This window comes from Myxocyprinus asiaticus, chromosome 2, assembly GCF_019703515.2.
Source record: "Myxocyprinus asiaticus isolate MX2 ecotype Aquarium Trade chromosome 2, UBuf_Myxa_2, whole genome shotgun sequence".
NCBI lineage: Eukaryota > Metazoa > Chordata > Actinopteri > Cypriniformes > Catostomidae > Myxocyprinus > Myxocyprinus asiaticus.
Genome location: NC_059345.1, coordinates 20,809,742 through 20,837,599, shown reverse-complemented (window position 1 = coordinate 20,837,599; position 27,858 = coordinate 20,809,742). Strand labels below are relative to the sequence as shown.

Genomic DNA, 27,858 nt, shown 5'->3' with positions numbered 1-27,858 from the left:
TGCCTTTTCATGCACAACCTTACACAGAGTATGCTTAATAACCCAACAATGTGTAAGTGCAAACAATATTCTTTTTGAGCCATAAACGGTTCAAACAAAAATGGTATCACTCTGCCTGTAAACACCTTTTTCAGCTTTCTGACTGCTTATTTAATGTGAGCATGTCTCCTGTCTATTTAAAAATTTCATGTAAAGATGTTTTTCCTTGCACTGTTGCGTTGTATAATTAGCTGATTTTGGGTAGTTTCCAGCATTTGCTGTACATGTAGACATCTGTAATCAAATGTAATAATTTTAAAAGGATAGAGCAGCTGTATACAATCAAAGACAAAGAAGTGATGTGATGGTTAATTTGTAGACTTGGGACCTCATGTATGCTAAAGATTTGTTTATACAAAAATTTCCAAATCTTCTTGTTAATTTGCAAAGTATTGTGTGCATATTAACAAGCTTTTTGCACTGTAAGTAGCCAAGCAACTCTCCAGATTTTCAATGGACTTAGACAGCTATTCCTTTTTAATTATGGCAAACTGTGAGAGAACTCACTCAATCACTAATTTACCAAAGTGATATAATAATTCAAAACTCAAAACTACACCGATTTTGATAATTGTTGTCATAATCACTTTTTAAATCATATAAGAGACTTAATAGAACTTAAATAGAAATCGCTGTGCTTTGTCCACATCTGAAGTAATGCAGCACACTTTGAATTGTTAAACCCAATGTAAGAAGCTTCCATGGCATCATAGAAGTCTGTGGAAAAAAACAGTCCTGAAGTGTTTAGCTAGTTTGTAGTCTTTGTTTGAGTTCATGGATTTCAAAACTTCAGTTATTACAGTCTAAAGATTGTACAAATCCATGAAAGACCACAATAGAATCTATGGCTTAGGTTTCTGACCCGAATGGAGCAGGTGATGAGTGCTCTATGGCTGTGAGCGTGGGCTAAAGTCTGGAACAGCATCCTCCTCTGGTCAACATGCTGGATCAGCTCCTCCTTGTCCAGACTCAGTGGTTCGGAGACACCACCAGTAAAATCAACCAGAGCTTCAGCTGTATTGCCTCCTTCTAGAGCCTCATAACACCCATTGAGCCTGACAAAGACAAACAGAGACAGAGTCTTGTCATGGACTCAGGAGCATTATGACTCGGTCTTGTCACAGACTTGAACAAGTTTAGAATCTGACTTTTTGAGTCACTTCAAAAACAAAAAGTCTGCTTATTAGTATTAATGTTATTATTATAATATTTATAATAAATTGATGATCTAATTGACTAATTCAATATTAACCAATGATTGATCATTTTCTTTTGCACATGACTTTAAGTCTGCTGCAAGGTCAGGAGGTTATCTGGAGCCTGGTGTATATTTGGGTAACAGGATGGTCTCCTCTCACATATTTTTGAAAAGTAATTAACTCTCTCTGTAGCTGTTTAAGACCTGAAGTTATAGTACAGTAATATTGTATTTTGTACAGCAGAAATGCTTACTTGGCCAACATAGTCTCACGACAAAAGTTGGTGAAATCAAAAGATATTGTATAACTTGGGTTGTATGAAATGGAACAACTTTTATTCCTACAGAGACCAACCAATCAACAAACAGAGTCTCATATAGAAACAATATAGGCATACAAGTTAGCTAGCCTCCTATCCAACACTTTATTTTAATAAAGAAAATGTCAGTGAACAAATTTGTTCACTCATTCCAAATTTATGTATGCAATACAAATGACTGTTGTGTCAATACCTAATACACTTCTCTCATCTTGTTCCAAACCCCAATGTTTTCTTTCTTCTGTGGTACACAAAAGTTATTTTCCTATTAAAATCATGGTTAGATTTAGCATTTGGCTAAGGGTTTAGAGTTTAGAGTTTATGGTTAGCTTTAGTTTTGGGGTTTGGGCTAGTTTTTTTTTTTTTTTTTTTAAGAAAAAGTAAGAACGCTCATTCAAAACTCTGATACTCTTTTTTTCCATGTTACACAATTATTTTCCTATAAAAATCATGGTTAGGTATAGGATTTGTGTAAGGGATTACATTTTATTGTTAAATTAAGGTTTGGATTAGGGATTAAACTTCATAATAACATAGTTTGTTTATTTGTTTATAGGTCTCTGTGGGAGTAAAAGTCATATGTTTTTGTACAAGTCAGCTCATACGATTGCCTGCAATTTCTATCTCATGCTAACTTTACGACTTGTCATGAGACCAGGTTGTAACTACTTGGCTTACAATGAATGGAATATAACAGTGCAATTGAGGAAATTGTAAACAAATATTAAGTAAAGGTTTAGGTTCACTTACATATTTAAAACCTTATTGTTAGTTTTCCATTTTAGTTACAGTCCAGTAATACTGCATGTATAGCAGAAAGGTTTACTTGAATAGGATATACAGTAGTACACAGAAGCTGGTAGTTTGTAATGCCATGCTAAACTACACCATCAATTTGAGTTTTTTTCTGACAAGTTATGACACTGATATGTCATAATTGAAATAAAATAATGGTCACTTAAACCAACATAAGCCTAAGCAAACAATATATGTGGTATATTTGAAATATGAGATATAGAGTCAATTTAGTTGTTTACACTGTACATCTACCACTTTCATTAAAGGAATAGTTCACCCAAAAATTAAAATTCTCTCATTATTCACTTACCCTGATGCCATCCCAGATGTTTATGACTGTATTTCTTCAGCAGAACACAAATTAAGATTTTTAGAAGAAGATAGAGCTCTGTCAGGTTCTTAAAATAGAAGTACTGGCACCCATCTGGGATGGCATCAAGGTTAGTAAATAATAAGAGAATTTTAATTTTTGGGTGAACTATTCCTTTAAGACTAGTTACGGTCCTGTCTGTGTGGTTTTTGTATTTCTTTCCTTTTCTGTTTTGTTTTATGTGCTGTCAATCTCCACAGGTGTCAGAGAAGATGGGAAACACCTGATCCTAATAGGATGTGGTCTATTTAAGTGTTCCTCATTCGTTCATTCAGGTGCACCACCGACAATCAAAAGGATAGATGAGAAGATATACCATCTCCGAACATGCCTCGTTTGACCTCGCTGTTTGGATACTTTTTTCATATTTCATGTTTTCCTGTCTAAAAACCCCTTGTTGGGCCTCATGTATTCAGATAGAAGACAAAGGCAGGCCTAACACAGTCGTAAAACCTGACTGAGGCCCACACAGAGTCATAAATCTTACTGATAAAAACCATGCCAAAATCAAACAAAGGGAGTCCAAAACAGACTACAAATCCCATGAAGCCTTGCTCACTAAAGGATCAAACTCTCAACTCCTATTGGATGAGGCACACAACAGAACGGCCCTCAACCATGACGTCATCGGGAGTAGAAATAACTCTGAGATCCTTCCGGGAATTGCTTTCAGTAACTTTGCTCACCGTGTGTAGACGCAGCTCATAGCTGCTCTCAGGTGTAGCCTCGTGGCACAAGGAAGTAACATCAGACTTGAAACTGTGGCCATACAATCTCCATCTCGCTGGACGAAGGAGACCGCCGAGCAATCCGCATCTTCATCCGTTTGCCTGCAGAAGTGAAGAGAAAAAGATTTCTCTTCCCTCTTCAATCAAGTCAATGTCGCTGATTTCTCTGCCAGCCCGCCGAGAATCAGCAGCCGTACCGCCCGCCGACAGAGCGAGGAAACGGCCTCCCGTCATCACCCGAGCCTCGAGGAACTGATTCAGAGTCAAAGGACGGATGAACACACATTTCTTCCTCATGCGATTCAAGTAAGAGGTTTACGTCTGGGCAGAGATAGAATATTATAGTGTGTTATTCTTGTGTATCAAGGTTATTGCTTGTACAGTTTACGGACCGCCGAGTCCGCTCATTGCTGCTAATAATAATCAAGGTATTACTGTAATGTACTGTTATCACGAATGAGATCTGCTGTGTTGTAGTCCAACCACATTGGACTGTTGTGTATTTCCGCAATCATGGGTGAGACCAGCACACTGAGTTTATCTATTAAAGAACCAAAGACCACGGGACGGTTTACGAGCTGTCCACCGCTTCTCTGAGTGATAAACTAACAGCTGCTTTCTCTCCCACGATCGTGAAACCGGCTTTGGTACCACACGCATTTGACCCCTCACAAACATTCTCGCACACACTTTTGGCTAGTAGGTAACTTCGTGATAAAGCTCAGCTTTGTCCCTAAGTTATCGTACAAGCGGAGACACGCAGTAAACTGGCAGACGCCATTAACCAGCTTCTCTCCACCCACATTCGCGGCCATATTCTCTGGCCGGAAATCTCGCGTGACGTATTCTCCATGAGAGTCACGTCCGCCATTTTGTGTGCTTCACTCCTTACACACACACACCCATTCACACACACACACACACACACCTTCCTCTCATGTGTTATAGGATTATTTTGGTTACCATATCTAATCATGTCACTGTTTTGTTTGTAGTTGTAAGTCGAAAGTTTATTGACTGCATTGTATTGATTATTAATTGATATTTCTGCATAAATAAACTTTTGTTATATTACAAAGAGAAGTGTTTCGGTTTGTTTTGCATACACCTGTGTCAAATGCTGGCAGGGGATGTCAGTGCCTTTTGAATGTCGATTTTCTTAAGAGAACAATCTAATATTGAGACTGTTATATTGTCTGGTTATTAGTCCCTAATTCCAGGGTGGTGCCCCGGTGATATTAATCCTTATTAGTATTCTATTGATTTTGATAATTGATAATTATCTTTGATGATTGTTGAATCTGAAGGATCAATAAACTAGTGTTAATTCTAACCAATGTTCCATTGATTTTAATAATTAATGATTATCTTTGATAATGATTAATATTCTATTGAATTTTATGGTTATTTTTGATTGTTGATTTGAAGGATTAAAAGAGCTAACATTGATTCAAATCAATGTTATATTGATTTTAATAATTGATAATTATCTTTGATAATTATTAATTATTGCTAATAACCAAACCCGCTCCTGAACGTAGCGCACTACATTTACTGGAGCCCTGTATGAGGTTTTAATGAGTTAGATTCTATTATTTAATTTAAATATTAATTAATAACTAAAGAAATAATTATTAATTATTTCTGATAGTAACACTGATCTAAACAACCAGTAGAACCTACACCCTAGAATCTTGAAATACATTTTTAACTAAAAATGAATTTATTGGTTTAGTCTCCCTTTCTTGTTGCAGCCTTGAGCTGGCTGTAACAGACTGCATTAGGCTTATAAGAGTATTGTCTCAGACTCAGTCTCTTCTGGTCTTGATCTTGAGTAGGACTCAGCCCTCTCTGGTCTTGGTCTTGTCTCTGACTTAACTGTTTTTGATCTTGGTCTTGTCTCTAACTCAACCTACTCTGGTCTCGGCCTGGACTTGTACTCGGATTATCTGGTCTCAACTACAACACTGAACCAGACTCACCTACTTATCTCACTGTCAAAGCATATCAAGTAAGTGTATTTGTCTGTGTTTGGATTCTGTCCTGGTTTGACAGGTATCTCACTTAGCATAGGCTTTCTCCAGCAAAGCGCTCCAGAATTCCCGAGGTGTTGCAGAACGACAGAAGAGCAGTGTTCCATCCTCGCTGACCGGTAAACGGTCATCTACCACAACATCTGTCCACTGGCCCAATCGCCAGAAACGAAAGAGAAAAATTCCAGCATACAGGTCCGGGCGCTTCGGGTTCCACTCTTGTTCAGCATGGTCCGGAATCACCTAAATAACAATAAAATTGTAATAGGAAAGAGAGAACTGGAGTGAAATATTGATAAGTGAGCAATTAGTTATTTCTGAATTTTTCTGTATAAAATAATCTGACAACTGAACAAATGTAAATGTGTGATTGGTCCAATTTTTATCTGCAATTTACACGCAATACAAATAAATGCAGGCCACAAGCTCATTTGGATATTTCTTAATTGATAAACTCATTCTTTTACAATATTTGTATCCAAACCAAACAAATTGCACTACTCTAAATATAATTCCCCTTGAGCAACCTGGGGATAAGAGACATGCTTGTGCAAAATGATAAGTGTGTCTCAACAACCTTTCAATTAATGGTTCCATTCCACTCCTTGGTGCTCCTACCTGGATTTCAACACTTGCCAATTTTCAACCTTTAAATACAACACTAAAACCTCCCTAGTGACTGAATGCACTCTCCATTATTCTCTCTTCATACATTATAACCTTTTTCCAAAGTGAGGGTTCTGTAGCCAGGCAGGATGTGGCTGCCACCATCCAGCAGTTACCCAGGCTGCCCTGGTGAAGATCCCTTGTGCTAATTCCATCCACAAAAAGTCGTGGGTCTTTACACAATTCCTGAATGCAATAGAAAAGAATCTCAAACAGAATATTCGTGTTGTTAGACATAGCTATTTTATTTCTGATAAATATGATAAATGTACTGAATAATATTAACTACATTTAGAGACTACAATAAAAACAGCTTACAGCAATCAAAGCAAGCTATTAAGTAATTCTAATAACAGGATATTTTCAATTCATAGTGCTACTATTAATACAAATGAGGGTTATAGTGATACAGTGTAGATATAGGGGCAATAGTTATAGGGCAAAATGCAAAATTTATGCAATACTTTTGAGACAGAAAGATGTTTAAATTACCTCAAAATCAACCTGAATACATTTCACGTGATGACCTCATGGATCAGGAAACTTTTGCAGAGCGTGACAGACAGGTGTTTAGGGAAGTGCAATGATAGTTTTTGTTGCTACAGTATTTAGTGTTTTGGGAGAAAATATAATCAAATGTGCCTTTTACCCCAGGGGGCCTTAAGCCCCGTTTTATCCTACCATTTGTTTGTTTAAGTGTAAAGAAGACATCCTTATTGAGACTTGTGTTTCACACAGTCTCAAAGCATCATTTGGTATCAGGTTACATTACTTGAACACAAACACAAGCTCAAACATTAATGACATATAACATTACCCACTGTTATTTTATTAATAAAACTGACATAAGGGAATTCATGACTAGTAATATTAGAACAGAGTGTTTGGTATGCTATCTGTTGTGTGCATATTAAAAGAGAGAGAGAGAGAGAGAGCGTGTGTGTGTGTGTGTGTGTGTGTGTGTGTGTGTGTGCAGGGTTGGGAGGGTTGCTTTTGAAATGTATTCCACTACAGATTACAGAATACATGCTGTAAAATGTCATTTGTAACGTATTCCGTTATATTACTCAAGGTCAGTAACGTATTCTAAATACTTTGGATTACTTCTTCAGCACTGGTAGATTTTTTCACTTGTTTTGACTATAAAAACTCTGCCAGTACAGTAAGACAAAATACACATGTTAAAAATACATTCTCTGAAAAACCTAAATATCTTATGCAGTGTTGTTCGCTAGTTCGAATCCCAGGGCGTGCTGAGTGACTTCAGCCAGGTCTCCTAAGCAACCAAATTGGCCAGTTGCTAGGTTGGGTAGAGTCACATGGGGTTACCTCCTTGTGGTCACTATAATGTGGTTCGTTCTCGGTGGGGCACGTGATGAGTTGAGCATGGATGCCCTGGTGGATGGCGTGAAGCCTCCACATGCGCTATGTCTCTGTGGCGACGCGCTCAACAAGCCACGTGATAAGATGTGCAGGTTGAGGGTCTCAGACACCGAGGCATCTGGGGTTCGTCCTCCGCCACCGGGATTGAGGTGAATCACTATGTGACCACAAGGACTTAAAAGCGCATTGGGAATTGTGCATTCCAGATTGGGTGAAAAAAGGGGAAAATCAAACTGATCTTGTTTTAAGGATTTTTCTAAAAATTAAGATAAAAATCCAAAAATTATTATCAAGAACATGATTTTTGCCCTAATATCAAAGGTCTTACTAGAAAAAAAGAAATTATGATTCAGCATGAATTTTCTTGATAAAAAATGTGATTGTGCCTAGTAACACATGCATGTAAAATGGCTAGAAATAGCATTTTAGCTTAGCGTAAAGCTGACAATTTACACAAGGTTTATTTCAATTTCTTCTGCTCCAAACTCACTTCACACTTCTCTGTCTGCTCGTATGAATGTAACACATCATAAGAAAGTGTTTCACAGCTGTTCAAATGCACTTTGGATCGCATCATTTATATGTATAAATGTTTTCCATCTGAAAGGACTAAATATTAAATGAAACAAATGACAATAAAATGCAAAGTAATCTCTTCAGTAATCAAAATACTTTTTGAATGTAACTGTATTGTAATTACCAATGATTTAAATTGTAACTGTAGTGGAATACAGTTACTTATACTTTGTATTTTAAATACATAATCCCGTTACATGTATTTCGTTACTCCCCAACCCTGTGTATGTGTGTGTGTGTGTGTGTGTGTGTGTGTGTGTGTGTGGTGATGAAATATTCACATCTCACACTACTCCCACTAAAATGATTTAACACATTATGAAGTACCCCTACATATTGATATGTTGATAATCTCTCTCATTTGAAGCCATACATGCGACATACACACACTCCAAGGAGTCAAGTTACTTTAAGCTGACGCCTTGCAGCTGACTGAGAGGCCTTTAATTAAATATATCTGTTTTGCTGCTGACTGTGGATCCATATTTAGAATCACAAGAGTCACCATTCATCCATTCTAGAATGTCACTGACCTGCCATCAGACCACATGTACAGTAACATCTAAGAGCTATTGCTATTGTGCAAAATGTTTTTAAAGAATTTAGTCCTTTCTCTTTTTTCGAGAAATATTTAATATTACACTGATGTGATGTAACTGTAATCACCAACAATTCTTTAAAGACCACATGAAATCAGAAATGGAGTATTGTGGCTTTTAGTCTGTTAGCTTTGAGGACATTTATATGCTATTCCTAATTTTTTTCTAATAAATGCTCTGAGAATGTCCCTCCCCTTAATACTGCCTCTGCCTGGCAATAACAAGCACAAATTATGGTGCTCTCACAATTTATTAACCTTGTGTACAATCGTTTCCCAGGTTGCAATAGTTTTTCTGATGATTTTATATACCAAACTGGCTAAACAATTTTTTTTTTTTTTTTTTTTTTTTTTTTACAACGTTCAGGGATTTGGAGATTAGTGTTTAACAAAAAGGAAAAGTCCACTGTCACTTTCTCTCACCTTGGGTCTCTTCCATTTCAGTCCAGGAGGGGGCGCTCTTTTATAGAACAATGACTCAGCTGAGGGAGGAAAGTATGGATCTTGGAACAGAGCTCCTCGTCTTAAACATGCTCTCTTCAGTTTATGATAACACTGACCTTGAAACTTGCACACTTTCTCTGGCATACTGCACAGGGGAGAAATGGAAATTAAATGGAAGTTAAATGCAGTTAGTTCCAGAAAACACCTAGGGTGCTTCTCATTTCTGAAATTTTGCATCCTTGTTTCCTCTCCTTGCTTCCTTTCCTTGCTTCCAAACTCCTCCTAATGTGAATTTTTAATTGAAAGCTGTATTGAATTGCATACTTTTAAAAAAACAAACACACACAGCGGCTTCAAAATTCATGTTTGAGGTATGAAAGTGTGTAATTTATGTTGTAGAACAAAACATCCACATATCATCAAGTAATGTTTACCACAGACCTTATTTTACTCATAAGTTGAAAAACCCCATTATAAAAACCCATAAGAAAATCCAGAGGGAACTCATGGCGAATTAGACTTCCATGTTCGCCTACAAATTGACGTCATGGCTGAACAGCTCTATTAATACGTCCTTAATGATGGCGGACTTTGATCGGTTCTGGGTTTGAGGACAGAGGAGCGAGGAAATGAGGATGCATAGTTTAAGAAAGGAGAAGCATCCCTACAGTAAACCCCAAGGGTAGATTTCTATTTCTATTTTGAAACTCAATAATATCAGATAGTATTCAGAATAAAGCATTCAGTATTTTAGTAATGCTTTTGTCCAAATAGAGCAGTAAGAGCCAGCAGCATTTGTAAACCACAATGTTTAGTTTGTAACCTCGAGTTTAGCTTTAGTTTCAGGGATGATTGGGTAACAGAGTTTATTTGCAGACGGTGTAGTTTCCCCTGGAAATGGAGAAGGGTTAGACATGCCCTGGAGAGGTTAATATGTCAGAAGCCCCTTCAAGAGTAATGACGTTGAAATAAGTTTAGTGGGAAAGAGCCTTTTTTTTTTTTTTTTTTTGCCAGGGGATTAGAAGTGAGGCATGTTAATCAAGTTTAGGGTCAGTATTTAAGAGTGATTGTATAAGTTGTGATATCTTGCATTTATATAAATAGTACGTGTGTGAGAGAGTGTGTGTGGGAGGGGATATGATTTAGGTGGGCCATTTTAGCTGTTGGGGTCCAGCAAAGGGCACAGAGGAGGCCATGGGCCAACTGTGTGCTGGTATACGAGCCACTCCAATTTTGTCTGTTTGAATGTTTGTGTTAGTGCTTGTGTGTGTATGAATATGTATATACTTGCAAAAGTATTCAGAACCTTAAGCAACTTTTTGTTTTCAATCAGAATTTACATTTTCTTTTCTTTGATAATGCTATTTCAAACACTGAAAATCTCAATATTAATGGAGCATTGTGTTATGATGATGATATATATATATATATATATATATATATATATATATATATATATATATATATACACACACACAGTTGTGCTCAAAAGTTTGCATACCCTGGCAGAAATTGTGAAATTATGGCATTGATTTTCAAAAAACTGTCTTTTATTTAAGGATAGTGATCATATGAAGCCATTTATTATCACATAGTTGTTTGGCTCCTTTTTAAATCATAATGATTACAGCAATCACCCAAATGGCCCTGATCAAAAGTTTACATACCCTTGAATGTTTGGCCTTGTTACAGACACACAAGGTGACACACACAGGTTTAAATGGCAATTAAAGGTTAATTTCCCACACCTGTGGCTTGCAATTAGTGTCTGTGTATAAATAGTCAATGAGTTAGCTCTCACGTGGATGCACTGAGCAGGCTAGATACTGAGCCATGGGGAGCAGAAATGAACTGTCAAAAGACCTGCGTAACAAGGTAATGGAACTTTATAAAGATGGAAAAGGTATAAAAAGATATCCAAAGCCTTGAAAATGCCAGTCAGTACTGTTCAGTCACTTATTAAGCAGTGGAAAATTCATCAGGTAGACCAAGAAAGATTTCAGCCACAACTGCCAGAAGAATTGTTCGGGATACAAAGAAAAACCCACAGGTAACCTCAGGAGAAATACAGGCTGCTCTGGAAAAAGGCAGTGTGGTTGTTTCAAGGAGCACAATATGACGATACTTGAACAAAAACGAGCTGCATGGTTGAGTTGCCAGAAAGAAGCCTTTACTGTGCCAATGTCACAAATGACAACAATTTGACACGCCTCACAGCTTCTGGCACACTGTAATTTGGAGTGATGAGAACAAAATAGAGCTTTATGGTCACAACTATAAGCGCTATGTTTGGAGAGGGGTCAACAAGGCCTATAGTGAAAAGAATACCATCCCCACTGTGAAGCATGGTGGTGGCTCACTGATGTTTTGGGGGTGTGTGAGCTCTAAAGGCATGGAGAATCTTGTGAAAAGTGATGGCAAGATGAATGCAGCATGTTATCAGAAAATACTGGCAGACAATTTTCATTCTTCTGCACAAAAGCTGTGCATGGGATGCTCTTGGACTTGCCAGCATGACAATGACCCTAATCACAAGGCCAAGTTGACCCTCCAGTGGTTACAGCAGAAAAAGATGAAAGTTCTGGAGTGGCCATCACAGTCTCCTGAACTCCTGAATATCATCGTGCCATTCTGGGGAGATCTCAAATGTGCGGTTCATGCAAGACGACCAAAGACTTTGCATGGGCAGCTATACCACCTGCAAGAATTTGGGGCCTCATAGACAGCTATTACGAAAGACTGCACGCTGTCATTTATGCTAAAGGGGGCAATACACAGTGTTAAGAACTAAGGGTATGAAGACTTTTCATCAGTCATTTAATTTTTTTCTTTGTTGCCATGTTTTGTTTTATGATTGTACCATTCTGTTATAACCTACAGTTGAATATGAATCCCATAAGAAATAAAAGAAATGTGTTTTGCCTGCTCACTCATGTTTTCTTTAAAAATGGTACATATATTACCAATTCTCCAAGGGTATGCAAATTTTTAAGCACAACTGTATATATATATATATATATATATATATATAATGGTATTCATGCCCACATAATATTTTGTGATCACACTTTTCAGCAATGACACCTTTAGGTATTTTGGGGTAGGTACTTTGTTTCACACACTGTTCAGGTTTGATTTTGGCCCATTCTTCCATGCAGATTTGCTCCAGGTTGTTAGTCAGATGGCACTAATGTGCTGCAATTTTTAAAATGTGTCACAGATCATCAATGGGATTGAGAAAAGGGTTCTGACTGGCCTGTTGCAGAACATTGCCTTTTTGTTCTCGAACCATTACGATGTAAATTTGTGTCTGCATTGGGGATCGTTCTCCTGGTAATTTCTGCACCACTCATTCCTACTTCTGTTTAAATAAAATGCTTGATCCCTGCTGATGAAAATAAGCCCCACAGTATAAGCTGCCATTCACATACTTTACTATAGGTATTTTCTAAGGAGTGGGCAAGGTTTGATTTGCATCACAAATATTATCTCTTTGAATTTTGACTGAATGTTGATAAAAAATAAAAAATAAAAATAAAACTATTTTCACACATCACATCTTTATTTTCACCTCAGATCCACTACCAGAATAATTATCCCTTGACAGTGGGGTTGTATTCAGGAAATGTGGTAATCGTTTTAATGGCTCACATGTGTAGGTCAATTGTATGGCAATTACGTCCTTGTTCGGGTAATTGTTTTTATTTGTGTAAGTCTACATCTTCTACAACTGGATTGTTTTTTGTTTTGCAAACATGTTATTTAAAATTTTTGTTGAGCATAATTTCTAACCATGCCACAATGAAATAATACATTTTGAGTAAAAATCTCACATAACCTAATTTCAACATGAATTTTAAATGAGAAAACTGGTTGAGGTTCTGAATACTTTTGCAATGCAATGTATACTCCATTTTAACTAATCTAAAACAACATTTTCTCAAAAGGGATGTTTCAATGATGAGCACATGTGATGAAAATGGCTAAGAAAAGTCAAAATAGTTCTGAGAAAAGGTCTAGTATCATTTGTTTGCAGATACCACTTTTAAATTTTGTAAATTATGCAACGACATTCAGACTTAAGTGCACAAATATGCACATAATTTCTAGGGCCACTGTATGCAAGATACTGTAAATATTACAATGTGAAGTATGTCACTGATATGAAACATGACATGGTGCAATTTGCATTATAATAAAAAATCTAAATCTAATCTACTTGAGACTAATTATATGATCACTGCTGATCCAAGTATATAATCAATCACACTATGAATGAATAATACAATATGTATATTGATGTCAAAATGCAAACCCACATATACAAATAGATTGAAGGTCCTACCTGTCACCTTTGACTCAGGTCTTTTTTAGTTCTTTGCTTCTGCGTAATGTTGTTCCTGGAGTTATATCCATTAAGGTAGTTTCACAAGTTTGTTTGCATTGTATTTGTACAGGGTGACAAGTATAAGACTTCGATCAGGAGTCATTTTGCAGTCCATGCATGTGATATACCAGGATCGGTGTGTCAGGTGTTTTCTTTCTGTTTTACCTGTCTGTTTGACGTTGCTGTGACAACCAGGTTTTGTGCCGCGTAATTCAGGTGTAGGTATCCTTGAGTCTTCTGAATAGGTAGATCCTCTGTCATACATTTGCATGTGCAAAATAATATTAATGAATCTTTATAATGTATAATGTTGTGTATAATAGTGTGTCCTTTTATCTGTACGTGTCTAGCTGAATCTACCTGCACATGGATAGTTGTTAATTTGTGGACGAAACTTCATCCTTCCAGCCAGTCTAGCTCAAAACACAGTGACATGACAACCAGTTAATCATATTGAGAAGAGTATGCACACATACACACAAACACACACTATCAGTTTGCTTAAATGAAACAAAAGCTTTCGAATTAAGACACACAACAGCCATTAAGGGTCACTGCTACATTAAGGGTAACTACATTTGTGCTTAATAAACAAAACATAGGTGCATTAAAATAAATACAAGCAACTATCCAGCAAGTTAGACAAGCTTTAAAGTTTTTAAAAGAACAACATAGTTATAAGTAAACAAAGTGCATGCAAGTCTGCTTAATTTTTTAATTCTTGCTTAAGTTTTTCTGGTTGCTTTTGTCCCATCCTGTTGTCTTATTTCTGTATTTTAGATGTATATTATCCATTTCTCTTTTTTTTCTCTCTCTTTCTAACTTTGTCCATTTCTTAAGAAGTGTTTGGTCCTGCCCTCTGTCTGACTCAAAAACCTTACAGGAATATGCTGAGTGCAACTCTTCTAACTCCTCTTGCTGCCACCATGCCCACCATCATCGCTGTCTTCATGTGTCTCACACATTAATACATGGGTTGTCCCTCTTCTCCAAGTCCCTTAATTAAGCAGCTCTCCCTTCATCTACTTGCATTAATGCGCATAATCACCCACACTCACAATCTGTACTTCTTGTTCACTCTGGGTATTTCCAGTTTATTATGCAGTAGCCTATTTATCACACTCCTCTGTCTGGATTTCTCATCTCTCTCATCATTCTCTCTCATTCGCTCCTCACATACCCCCTCCTCCCCCACCCACCAGTAGGTTCATCATGCCATATCTGTTGTCAATAAGCGTGTGGCACTGACACCTGAATCCCCAAGAGGGCCCTGACACCCCTCTGAAGGCACACAAACTTTAAATAATCTCAACCAACATTTAATCCAACAAAGCCTCATAGAATTATTACTCAGAAATGTCTGTAAAAAATAAAATAAAAATTCTATTGCTAAAAAGATTTCTCAAAATGGCTTATGCAAAAGATTGAGTGCATTAAAGTGCCAGTCAATTGAGTTAAAGCAATCAACATGTCACTGTTATAAATACACCATTAAACCTGTTCATTTCACTCAAAGACACAAAGATCAAGGTGGAACAACTTATCACAGACACTCTTCCTATGACAGTCCATGTGTTTGACAGACAAAAATACATGGGATTAAAGATCTATAGATATAACTAGTAATGTGCAGTATATCCACTAAGCCTTTGGCCAGAGCAACTGTGTGGAGCAACCCCCTCGTGCTATGACTCTGGGACAAAGACATGGACACTGACTATTTCTTGACACAAGATGTTGTTTTCTTGAAACACACTTTACAGTAACCCACTCTCCGTAAATCACTAATTTGCAATACAAGTATGTTAAAGGTGCACTCTCTAATTTTTTCCTCATTAAAAAAAGTTTAACTCCTAAAGATATGACTTTTAATTTTGCAATATATGTAGGAAATCATGATCACTCACATTAAAATGAAGACTCCAATCATATCAGTAACCTTATAAAAGCTGTTTTATTCTACATGGAGAGGGTTCGCAAATGGAGGCTGCCATTTTAGAATCACATGACCAGCGGAATACTACTCGCTTAATCTTAGTAACCATCCTGTTATTCGACACTTTCGCTCATTGATTAAAGTAATCATGGTTGACTATGAATACTAAATTTCTACAATGGCATCTGAAACTGAACACTATTGATTTTAAATTATGCTGCATCCAAGACACTAGGTGTCAGTGTAAGTCCAAGATGACACAAAGACAAAAGTTACTGAGTTCACCTTTAAATGTCTTCATTGTGTTGCCCAAACATACTACCTTAGCACCATGATTACTAAATTCACCCCACCTAGATCATACAACTGCAACTTGCTGGTGGTACATAAAATAATGTTCTATTTGTTATCAGTAGAACAACATTAGTTAACATGAGCTAACAATGAACAATACTTTTACAGCATTTATTAATCTTGATTAATGTTCATTTTAACATATAGTAATACATTTTTAAAATCAAAAGTTGTATATGTTACCATTAGTTAATGCACTATGAACTAACATGAACAAACAATGATACTTCAACCAAAAATGAAAATTCTCTCATCATTTACTCACCCCCATGCCATCACAGATGTCTATAACTTTTTTCTCCTGTTGAACATAAACAAAGATTTTTAGAAAAAATATCTCAGCTCGGTAGGTCCATACAATGCAAGTGAATTGTTGATAAGTGTGGGTCAGAAAAAGATCAATATTTAAGGCCTTTTTTTACAATAAATCTCCACTTTCACTTTCACTTTTTTTTTTTTTTTTTGCATTCTTTGTGCATATCGCCATCTACTGGGCAAGGAGGAGAATTTATAGTAATATATATATATATATATATATATATATATATATATATATATATATATATATATTTGTTCCCCACCCACACCTATCATATCACTTCTGAAGACATGGATTTAACCACTGGAGTCATATGGATTACTTTTATGCTGCCTTTATGTACTTTTTGGACCTTCAAAGTTCTGGCCACCATTCACTTGCATTGTATGGACCTACAGAGCTGAAATATTCTTCTTAAAAATATATTTGTTTGTGTTCCGCAGAAGAAAGAAAGTCAAACACATCTGGGATGGCATGAGGTTGAAAAAATGATGAGAGATTTTATTTTTTTTAATTTTTTTTAGGGTGAACTGTCCCTTTAACAATGACTAATAAATGCTGTTAAAAACTGTTAATTGTTAGTTCATGATACCTAATGCAGTAACTAATATTACCGAATGGAACCTTATTGTAAAGTGTTGCCATAAAGCTTTACTTACTAATGGAAATGTTAAGTGAATAAAATAATAAATGTATAATTATTTTATTGTATTTATTTGATCGATTGACACGTTTGTCTTACGTCTCACGTTGTCTGTACATTGGCCAGTAATCGTTTTGTAGTGTTTGTAGAGCTCTTGAACCAAATGCTCTATGCGTTGCGCTTTCGATTAACTATGCCTGCATCGATACGCGTTTTCTTGGTCGTGTCTGGAAGGGATCTCTCTCTCTTTATAATAATAATAAATAATAATAAAAAAATGAATATAAAGGTTGATTTCCACGCAGTGATAGGGTGGTGTAGGGTGTCTGTAGGACTCTAAATAAACACACTGTAGTAATGCCCTGTTAGTATTTAATGAGGGGTGCAAACAGTATTTTATGACCGAAAGTGGCAGACGTAGAGCTTAAGTTATCAAATATTTTATGTCACATATTTATTTTAGAGCTTGAATTGATCATCAAAACAAACTGTTCACCAAAACAGACCATTTAAAATAATCTTTTACGAGCGCTCCTCGTTGCTGTGCTACTTCAAATGAACGCCGTGTAAGAATCTCGCGAGATTGACGAGAGAGGGATCCCTTCTAGACACGACCCGTTTTCTTGAGCCCTTTCGTCGTGCGCAGGCGCCGTTCCACAACAGATGAAGCATCCTCAGAAATGTCGATGTGGAAACTTCTGTTGAATCCAAGTTTGTAAACAGGCTTTGGCCATTTTTGCTTTTTGCTTGCTTTGGATGCTCAGCCTCGCCTTGGCACACCAAGAAGAATCGCCTTGGCACGCCAAATAAATGCGAGGGTAAGTGTACTGCTCTGTTTAATGATGAAGCAAGGAATTCGTACATCATTCGACATAATTACGGAGTTATACAGTAATTATGTTTTATATACAAATGTACAACATTTTATTCTAAAATATATTATCTCTGCAAAGATCCCAACGGTGAAACCATCAGAAACTAATGCATACGTGCACTACAAACGGCAAAGTTTGCCTCTTTATGTCTCTACTTGCACGTGTTTCTGGTCATACAGGTCAAAACGATACTTCAGTCAGATGTTAATTAAATTAAGCTACAGCAATAATTGCATTATTTACATCGCAATGCATCTGCTCCTTTAATAGTTTGTAAGTTACTGACGGTGGAGTTGAAGGACGCCTTGGAAAAAACTGGTCGCTCGAAGGAGGTTCTAGAGATCGGAGAAGTTTTGGACACTGGCAAGCGCAGACGCAAAATCAAGTACAACACCTCGTAAGTGATGACATACTGACATATCTTCATTTGCTATTCCTATGAAAGTGACATAAATAAATAACGTTATTATGGTTCCAGAGAGACACGACTCACTGAGGCTATGGACAACATCTGTGAAAGAATACTGCAGTACAGAGTCCATGCTGAGAGACCAGGAAGCCTTTGATATGCCAAGTTGTGAAGCTCTGTTTTCCCAGCATGTTCCATGAGCCTTAAATATTCAGCAGAATGGGCCCTGTTCTGCTTCTTGAAATTGTCTGCTTTAAAGGAAAAATAAATTCAGTCTTGCACAGTAGGAAAAATAAACATATAACTGCTGTTGATTTATTATTTTAAGGCAGAAGCTATTTGTAGCAATAGATGCTATATGCACTAAGTGCAAATACCATTAGATGCTATCTAGTGCAAATAGTGGCAGATACGCTTACACCCCTGTTTAAATACTAACAGACAGTATAGTGGCATCACTGCAGCATTTTTATTGTGTTTATTTGGCGTACCACAAACACCCTACACCAGCCCCTAACCCTACCTTACAAAAATTAACCATGTTTTACTACAGTAACCATAGTATCACCATGGTGTTTTTCTAGTAAAATCATAGTTACCACAAAATTAAACATGATTGCTATTAACTACTATTAACAACATGTTACTGTAGTAACACCATGGTTAGTACATCAGAACTATATAGTTTCCACCAAAACACATGGTTACTACAATATTACTACAGTAAAACCATGGTTAATTTTATCCTGATCAAATCCTTCTCTCAACTCCCTGACCTTCACTGTGACCAAATCACTGTGAGAAATCTCTTTTATTTATTACTATGAGTAGTATTATAGGAAATATTAAGAGTAGAGACATGGGAAAAAGTATGTCAAGGGGTGGGATTCAAACCCGGATCTCCAGCGTGACAACACATTCACATACTGTTGTTACACCCAGTACCCCCATATGGGGGCGAAGTTTGTCATAAAATCCTGTGTTTCTACCAGACTATTGGAGTGCAAATAGTCACTTAGTTATCCAATCTCTTAATCCACTAAATGTCTAACCCATTAACCAGTTTAATGTCTCTGCCCCATCGTGAAAATTTTAAATATGCCCGCCTTCATTTGATCAGCAGTTGACCGCAAATAAATCTAGCATGGCTGTCTCAAGTTTGGTCTGAGCAGTGGTGGGCGAAGTTTGTGTAAATAGCCTCTGCCAGCAAGATGAGCTTTTTGCACTTAGTGTATATAGACACTCCGTTATTTTAATTCACAAAACAATCTAATTTAAAGCAACACTGCCTTGTAATGCATGTAGATAAGACTGCTGTGTTTGTCAGGGTACAAGTCAAACAATGAGCACACTGCAGAACCTGGTAAATAAGGGAGTGAAGGTTGACCTCGTGATTCCTTATGAACTGTGGGATGAACCATCAGTTGAGGTGGCGGACATGAAGATACAGGTAATACACACACTCACAAGCAAATACAAGCCACAGAGAAAGAGTAGTCAAGTGTTGTATGGTTCTCAAGTGATTCATAGTGATGATTTTTAAGTGATATATAGACATGAATATGTATTATATTTAGGGATGCAGCGATATGAAATTTTTTTACCGATACGATACCTATTTGAACAAAAACCTGTAGGCCGATAAAAATACAGATGTTTTGCAACTTACTTTATTTTGTCATCAGATCACTGTTTTACTTAGGAATTCTTAAAAAAATATACAAAGCAGTAAAAAAAAATCTAATCAAATCACTTTTATTGTCACACAGCCATATACACAAGTGCAGTGGTGTGTGAAATTGTTGGGTCAACATAGCAGTCGTGACAGTGATGAGACATATACCAATTTACAATAAACATCGAATTTACACACAATTTAGAGTCTAATATACACATAATTACAACACAATATACAAATAATAACATACACTGTACAGTATACAATACACACAATATAGATACACATTATTCAATAAAAAAAAGTACATATAGTATATATAGAATGTACAGTAGGTTGTATTGTACTGTATTAACATTCAGGCTGTCGGTTGATAGTAAGATGTTAAGAGAGAATATAATATGATAATAATATAATTTATGACAGTCCGGTGTGAGGTATAAGAGTAAGAGTAATAAAGTGCAGTGCTGATGTATTTGATCGTGGGAGATCAAGAGTTCAAAAGTCTGATTGCTTGGGGGAAGAAGCTATCATGAAGTCGGCTGGTGCGGGTCCTGATGCTGCGAGACCGCCTGCCTGATGGTAGCAGTGAGAACAGCCCATGGCTCGGGTGGCTGGAGTCTCTGATGATCCTCCGAGCTTTTTTTACACACCGCCTGGTATATATGTCCTGGAGGGAGGGAAGCTCACCTCCGATGATGTGTCTGGCAGTTCGCACCACCCTTTGCAGTGCTTTGCGGTTGTGGGCTGTGTTATTGCCGTACCAGGCAGAGATGCATCCAGTCAGGATGCTCTCTACAGTGCAGGTGTAGAACCATGTGAGGATGTGGCGGTTCATTCCAAACTTCCTCAGCCGTCTCAGGAAGAAGAGGCACTGATGAGCCTTCTTCACCACGACTTCAGTGTGGATGGACCATGTGAGTTCCTCAGTGATGTGGACACCCAGGACTCTTGAAGCTGCTGACTCTCTCCACTGGTGCTTCATTGATGGTGATGGGACTGTGTTCTCTGTCTTTTCTTCTGAAGTCCACCACAAGCTCCTTTGTCTTACTGACGTTGAGGGAGAGGTTGTGCTCCTGACACCAGTGTGTCAGAGTGTGCACCTCCTCTCTGTAGGCTGTTTCATCATTGTCAGTGATCAGACCTACCACTGTCGTGTCATCAGCAAACTTAATGATGGCATTGGAGCTATGTGTTGCCACACAGTCATGTGTGTACAAGGAATACAAGAGTGGGCTGAGAACACAGCCCTGTGGGGCTCCAGTGTTGCGGGTCAGTGATGAGGAGATGTTGCTGCCTATTCTAACCACCTGGCGTCTGCTTGACAGGAAGTCCAGGATCCAGCTGCACAGCAAGCTGTTTAAGCCCAGAGCCCGGAGTTTCTCATCAAGCTTGGAGGGCACTATGGTGTTGAATGCTGAGCTGTAGTCTACAAACAGCATTCTCACATAAGTGTTCTTTTTTTCCAGGTGGGAGAGAGCAGTGTGTAGTGTAGATGCAATGGCATCATCAGTGGAGCGGTTGTTGCGGTAAGCAAACTGCAATGGGTCTAGAGAGAGAGGGAGCACAGAGCAGATGTAATCTCTGATTAGTCTCTCAAAGCATTTGCTGATGATGGGGGTCAGAGCAACAGGACGCCAGTCATTTAAGCAAGTGATTTTTGATTGCTTTGGAAAAGGCACAATGGTGGACGTTTTAAAGCATGTGGGGACTACAGACAAAGAGAGGGAAAGGTTGAAAATGTCTGTAAAAACACCAGCCAGCTGGTTCGCGCACGCTCTGATGACATGGCCCGGAATGCCATCTGGACCCGTGGCTTTGCGGATATTCACCCGTCGGAAGGATCGGGTTACATCCGCTACAGAGACGGAGAGTGAACTAACCTCTGTAGCTTCGGCCTCGAGAGGCGTTTTGCTGTTTTGATAGTTTTTTGGAGGGCATAACTGACTTGTTTAAGCTCCTCTGCGTTCCCGGAATTAAAAGCGGAGGTCCGCACATTAAGTGCCATGCGAACATCGCAATTAATCCATGGCTTCTGGATCGGATAGATCCGTATTGTTCTGGTCGGAACGACGTCCTCTACGCACTTTCTGATGAAACACATTACGCTATCAGCGTAAAGCTTAATGTCGTCATCAGCGGCAGACCGGAACATCTCCCAGTCCGTGTGATCAAAACAGTCTTGTAGCATAGAGTCTGATTGGTCCGACCAGCACTGGATCGTTCTGAGGGTGGGTGCTTCCTGTTTCAGTTTCTGCCTGTAATCGGGCAGGAGCAGAATGGAAGAGTGGTCCGATTTGCCAAATGGTGGGCAGGGGAGGGATTTGTAGCCATCCCGGAAGGGAGAGTAGCAATCGTCCAAAACCCGGTCCCCTCATGTGTTGAAACTAAAGTGTTGGTGGTATTTTGGTGCGACTGATTTGAAACTGGCTTTATTAAAGTCCCCGGTCACAATGAACGCGGCCTCAGGGTGCACGGTTTCCTGTTTGCTTATAATCCCATACAGTTCCTTGAGTGCCCGGTCTGTGGCAGCTTGTGGCGGGATGTACACGGCAGTGATAATGACTGCTGTGAATTCCCTCGGTAGCCAGAATGGTCGACACAGAAGCATAAGAAATTCCTGATCAGGAGAGCAGAAAGACTTGATAGAATGTACGTTCCTCTGATCACACCAGGATTTGTTGATCATAAAACATACACCACCACCTCTGCTTGTACCTGAGAGGTCTTTCGCTCTGTCCGCTCAGTGCACAGAGAGCCCCGCGGGTTCGATGGCTGAGTCTGGAATCTCCGCAGACATCTAAGTTTCCGTAAGGCAGATAATGCAGCAGTCCCTCGTCTCTCGTTGGAAAGAGATCCGCGCTTTCAGCTCGCAGAGCTTGTTGTCCAGAGACTGAACATTTGCCAGTAGAATACTGGGTAGCAGGGGTCGATTTGCACGGCGTCTTACTCTGATGAGAACGCCGGCTCTGTTTCCCCTTTTCCTCCTGTGTTTCCGCATCCGGGTTGCCCAGACAAAGGGCTCCACTTGCGTGTTTGCAAACAGCGGGTCGGCATTGAGGAATTTGAAGTCCGATTTACGGTGTGTAATTGCTGAACCAATGTCCAAAATGTTTGTCTGTCATAGACAATAAGGCAGACAACATCCAAGACGAAAAACATAAGAATTGTAAACAAAACAAACAAAACATGTTTTTCACTGTTCTAACAATAAATAAATTCCATTGAACATTGGATCTGTTGAACACATGACAGGCCAACATTTGAAAGAGAGTCACATTGAAAGATGCATACAAGGTAAAAGATTTAAAAAAGGTACAAAAAATGACTAAATATGATAACATGATGATTTATATGGGAAAAGGCTATTTTGTTCTTCTAAAATATTTTTGCACTTCTGTTTTTGCAGTTTAAAATGCAGCCTTTTAAGGTTAAGTGATCACACAAAGCCATATTGCAATTTCAGTCTTAATTCAATCAATCATGCAGCATTAATGGATATCATACTAATGTCTCAGAAGTCAAAGTATGCTGGTTTCAAAGTGTTTTTGGATGGTTTCCCTCATCATGTAGCCTATAGGTATGTGCTGCTTTCACAACTGTTTTTTTTTTTTTTTGCTTTAATGTGAGAATGAGACAGATTATTTTTTTATTATCTTTATAGAATTGTCCAAAATTTCCTTCGTATTCCACATCACATACATATACAGTTGAAGTCAGAAGTTTACATACACTTAGTTTGAAGTCATTAAAACTCATTTTTTAACCACTCCACAAATTTAATATTAGCAAACTATAGTTTTGGTAAGTCGTTTAGGACATCTACTTTTTTCATGACACGAGTAATTTTACCAACAATTGTTTACAGACAGATTGTTTCACTTTTAATTGACTATATCACAATTCCTGTGGGTCAGAAGTTTACATACACTAAGTTAACTGTGCCTTTAAGCAGCTTGGAAAATTCCAGAAAATTATGTCAAGCCTTTAGCCAATTAGCTTCTGATAGGAGGTTTACTGAATTGGAGGTGTACCTGTGGATGTATTTTAAGACCTACCTTCAAACTCAGTGCCTCTTTGCTTGACATCATGGGAAAATCAAAAGAAATCAGCCAATACCTCAGAAAATAATTGTGGACCTCCAGAAGTCTGGTTCATCCTTGGGAGCAATTTCCAAATGCCTGAAGGTACCATGTTCATCTGTACAAACAATAGTACGCAAGTATAAACACCATGGGACCACGCAGACATCATACCGCTCAGGAAGGAGATGAATTCTGTCTCCTAGAGATGAATGTAGTTTGGTGCGGGAAATGCAAATCAATCCCAGAACAACAGCAAAGGGCCTTGTGAAGATGCTGGAGGAAACAGGTAGACATGTATCTATATCCACAGAAAAACGAGTCCTATATCGACATAACTTGAAAGGCTGCTCAGCAAGCAAAAAGCCACTTCTCCAAAACTGACATAAAAAAAAGCCAGACTACAGTTTGCAAGTGCACATTGGGACAAATATCTTACTTTTTGGAGAAATGTCCACTGGTCTAATGAAACAAATATTAAACCGTTTTGCCATAATGACCATAGTTATGTTTAGAGGAAAAAGAGTGAGGCTTGCAAGCTGAAGAACACGATCCAAACTGTGAAGCATGGGGGTGGCAGTATCATGTTGTGGGGGTGCTTTGCTGCAGGAGGGACTGGTGCACTTCACAAAATAGATGACATCATGAGGAAGGAAAATTATGTGGCTATATTAAAGCAACATCTCAAGACATCAACCAGGAAGTTAAAGCTCGGTAGTAAATGGGTCTCCCAAATGTACAATGACCCCAAGCATACCTCAGAAGTTGTGGCAAAATGGCTTAAGGACAACAAAGTCAAGGTATTGGAGTGGCCATCACAAAGCCCTGACCTCAATCCGAATTTGTGGGCAGAACTGAAAAAGCATGTGCGAGCAAGGAGGCCTAAAAACCTGACTCAGTTACACCAGTTCTGTCTGGAGGAATGGGCAAAATTCCAGCAACTTTTTGTGAGAAGCTTGTGGAAGGCTACCCAAAACGTTTGACCCTAGTTATTGCTACCAAATACTAACAAAGTGTATGTAAACTTCTGACCCACTGGGAATGTGTTGAAAGAAATAAAAGCTGAAATAAATCATTCTCTCTACAATTATTCTGACATTTCACATTCTTAAAATAAAGTAGTGATCCTAACTGACCTAAGACAGGGAATGTTTTCTACAATTAAATGTCAGGAATTGTGGAAAAACTGAGTTTAAATGTATTTGGCTAAGGTGTATGTAAACTTCTGACTTCAGCTGTACATTTATTGATCTTCATTCACTGTTACTCTCTTACCTATTTTCCCCCCTTATCTTTTGAAACTACATATATTTGCTGTTCTTTATTGGTACTTATAATTTTGTATTTATAAATCTCTTTTGTTTACCTTCCTTTTTGTTCTGTTTTTATTTACTTATGTATTCTCTTTTTTTCCCTCAATATGTTTGTAATTTTCTTCACTGTAGTACATTTTTGTTTGTCTTTCTGTATGTGTATAAATGCAATAAAAAAGAGTGTAACTGTAAACTAGCATTAAACTTTTTTAATCACACGCGTTAACGTGTTAATTGTGACAGCTCTACAATTTATTATAAATAAACCATCTGTTTTTCATATCGGTGTTTTCATCCTTATTACCAATATGCTGATGGTTTTAATTTGGTCAATAATTGGCTGATAAATATCGACAGCCGATATATCTGTGCATCCCAATATTAACATACCTGCCAACATCGGAGGGGGGTGGAACATGGTTCGTATGTGCAAGGAGCGACTGCCTGTGGAATTTCTGGTTATCTTATGTATGCATCTGTATTGGTTCATATGTATTTTTATGTTTTTGTTTGTTTGTTTTTTCCTTCACCTGTACTTCTTATGACTCAGTGATTGTATTCATACATTGTTGGATCTGTGTAATTTTAGCACAATGTGTGTACTTTCAAACGGTTCCTTACCACACCCTTCACAGTATTACACGTTTCAGCACAATATGTGGACTTTTCAGACGACCCCTTACTCACGGTATGAAAAACGTGTATCAATGTTAAATTAACGATCTGGAACAATTTCACCATGACGCCATCTGACCAGCTTACGGGTCAAATCGCATCCCATATTGATTTGATACGGGACGCATCATTTCATATTTAATTACTGGTCGATCCCATGTTTTACGGGATGGGTGGCAGCCCTACTTACGTGAGCAAAGTGCAGATGCGGAAAATCGTGAGATTATCAGGAGAAATTGTAAATCATGAGTACAGCAGGAGGAGGGGTGGAAAAATGGGAGAAATTGTGAATACATTCTGAGAGTTCCATTTTGAACATAGATTTTTTTTAAAAAAACTTCTAAATAAAAAATAAAAATATTTTACTGTTGGGACCATATGTTAGGATGTACTGTATGTCTTTATGATTGTATACCCACACTGTATGTGAAGAAACTGTGTTTTATATTACAGTGTGAGACCATGTTAGAAGAAAATGAAGAGGTTGTAGAGAACTGGTACTTTAATCATCTATGTCTCTATGTCTCTCTATTACTGTACGTCTTTCTCTGTACCTGTCTCCACATTTTGTTTTTCATACACATGTGCAATTTTAACCCTTACTGTCAAACATGCTCTCACACACACATCCAACCACTATTTTTCAGGCCTTAAAGAGGCATGGAAAGGTGACATGGGAATGAAAAAATCAAAGGAGGAGAGGGAGGAAGACAGACCCATGACACAGGAGAATTGTAAAAGCCATAGTGGTTGATGATCAGGCTTCCTTTTGCACAAATGCATGGAATAATGTGTCAATATAATTGATAAAAACTTGTTGACCAAAACCAAGGAAACATCAAGCATAAGGGAGAGCATTTTTCTAATCCTTAAGAGCACAGTAGCTTAAAATTTCCTTAAAATTGTTCTCAAAACTGTCCAAATCTGTTCTTCCTTCTTTCCTTGATGTTATACCTCTGTCCATGCAGACATATTTTGAATTTCTCTTTAATGCATTGTTAATACTGAATAAGAAAGACACTTTGTACTGTCTTAGAGGGTTGTCTTTACAACAGAAACAGTTTCTTACCTAGTAGACCACATTATTTATCATGAATGCGCAATCATTTGTCAACATGGAACTTGTCCTTGCAACAACTCTTTCCAGTTTGCTGAATTGAAAAGAAGATGGTTTTAAGATTTTGTAATTTTGGGAACTTTAAGCATACTGTTATATTTGTCACCTGATGCAATATCTACAGACAGTTTTTTGTTATTAATTTTTTACTAAAAAAAAATTGCTCTAAAAAAATGTGTTTGTGCCATCTTACTTTGGGTGTGTCAACAAAATGCCAGTATGAACTCCTTTTCCCTTCAACACTGTAAACCCTAATGCTCAAAATAATTAATTGTATTGAGTAGGAAATGATAGGTAAATTATCTCAAAAACTGTAAACACTGTAAGGCACTGTACAAATTCTTGTTTTTTTGAGCAACCTGCTTACATAGTAAAAAAAAAATAAAATCGCTGAGCAAACGTAAAAATTAAACACAACATGATCCTCCGTAACATTGCTTTGTTTAACCAGTGTGAATTTGTTTGTTCACTAAATGCAAAGATTCCTGTTGAGAGAACTACTGATTTCTTGTTAAACCAACAGTTTAGAATATGAGAACATTTAATTTTATCACCATTTAAATTGCTATTTTTTTTTTTTTTTTTAATAGTCTGCAATTTTGCCTTTGAAGAGAGATGTATGTTTAACAAATGTTTGGCAGACACAACAGACCTCAAACTGTAACACACAAACCTCAATAACAGTGACCATCAACAAATCTCATTAAGAGAAAGATGAGCTTTTAACATCACCACACAATTAACTGTGCCAACAAAAACAACAACAAACAGCATAAATGAAGTCAGCAAACAGAAAGAAATAAGCCTACATCACTAACCACATAATTTATTCATGTTGCAATGCATGCTGGGAACTTGCAAATCAACAACACTGTTCAATATGAAATTGTTTGTTCAGACAACACTGTTTGACTAGT

At 37.7% G+C, this 27,858-nt stretch overlaps 2 protein-coding genes across 9 annotated transcripts in view; one reads left to right on the top strand and one right to left on the bottom strand.

Annotated features, from left to right (window-relative positions):
• The window catches only part of LOC127453728 (calpain-5-like), a 39,147-nt gene extending 24,475 nt beyond the window's left edge, over nucleotides 1-14,672 (bottom strand). For 2 of the 8 annotated variants that reach the window (XM_051720368.1, XM_051720411.1), the window contains exons 1-4: nucleotides 9,133-10,100; nucleotides 6,207-6,338; nucleotides 5,518-5,729; nucleotides 902-1,094 (exon numbers count right to left, since the gene is read on the bottom strand). In XM_051720368.1, coding sequence (XP_051576328.1) covers nucleotides 902-1,094; nucleotides 5,518-5,729; nucleotides 6,207-6,338; nucleotides 9,133-9,390 — 795 coding nt within the window. In that variant the 5' untranslated portion in view covers nucleotides 9,391-10,100. Of the gene's footprint in view, nucleotides 1-901; nucleotides 1,095-5,517; nucleotides 5,730-6,206; nucleotides 6,339-9,132; nucleotides 10,101-13,498; nucleotides 13,554-13,705; nucleotides 13,795-13,900; nucleotides 14,195-14,421 lie in introns of those variants that run through there. The other 6 variants (XM_051720395.1, XM_051720387.1, XM_051720429.1 and 3 more) reach the window with 6 other exon arrangements.
• Nucleotides 14,673-17,347: 2,675 nt separating this feature from the next.
• cnpy4 (canopy FGF signaling regulator 4) lies at nucleotides 17,348-27,061 on the top strand. Its single transcript, XM_051654692.1, is given in 6 exon segments — nucleotides 17,348-17,358; nucleotides 17,462-17,610; nucleotides 17,938-18,064; nucleotides 18,146-18,254; nucleotides 19,404-19,526; nucleotides 26,278-27,061. Coding segments are annotated over 6 exon segments (720 nt in total). The 3' UTR covers nucleotides 26,479-27,061.
• Nucleotides 27,062-27,858: the final 797 nt, after the last annotated feature.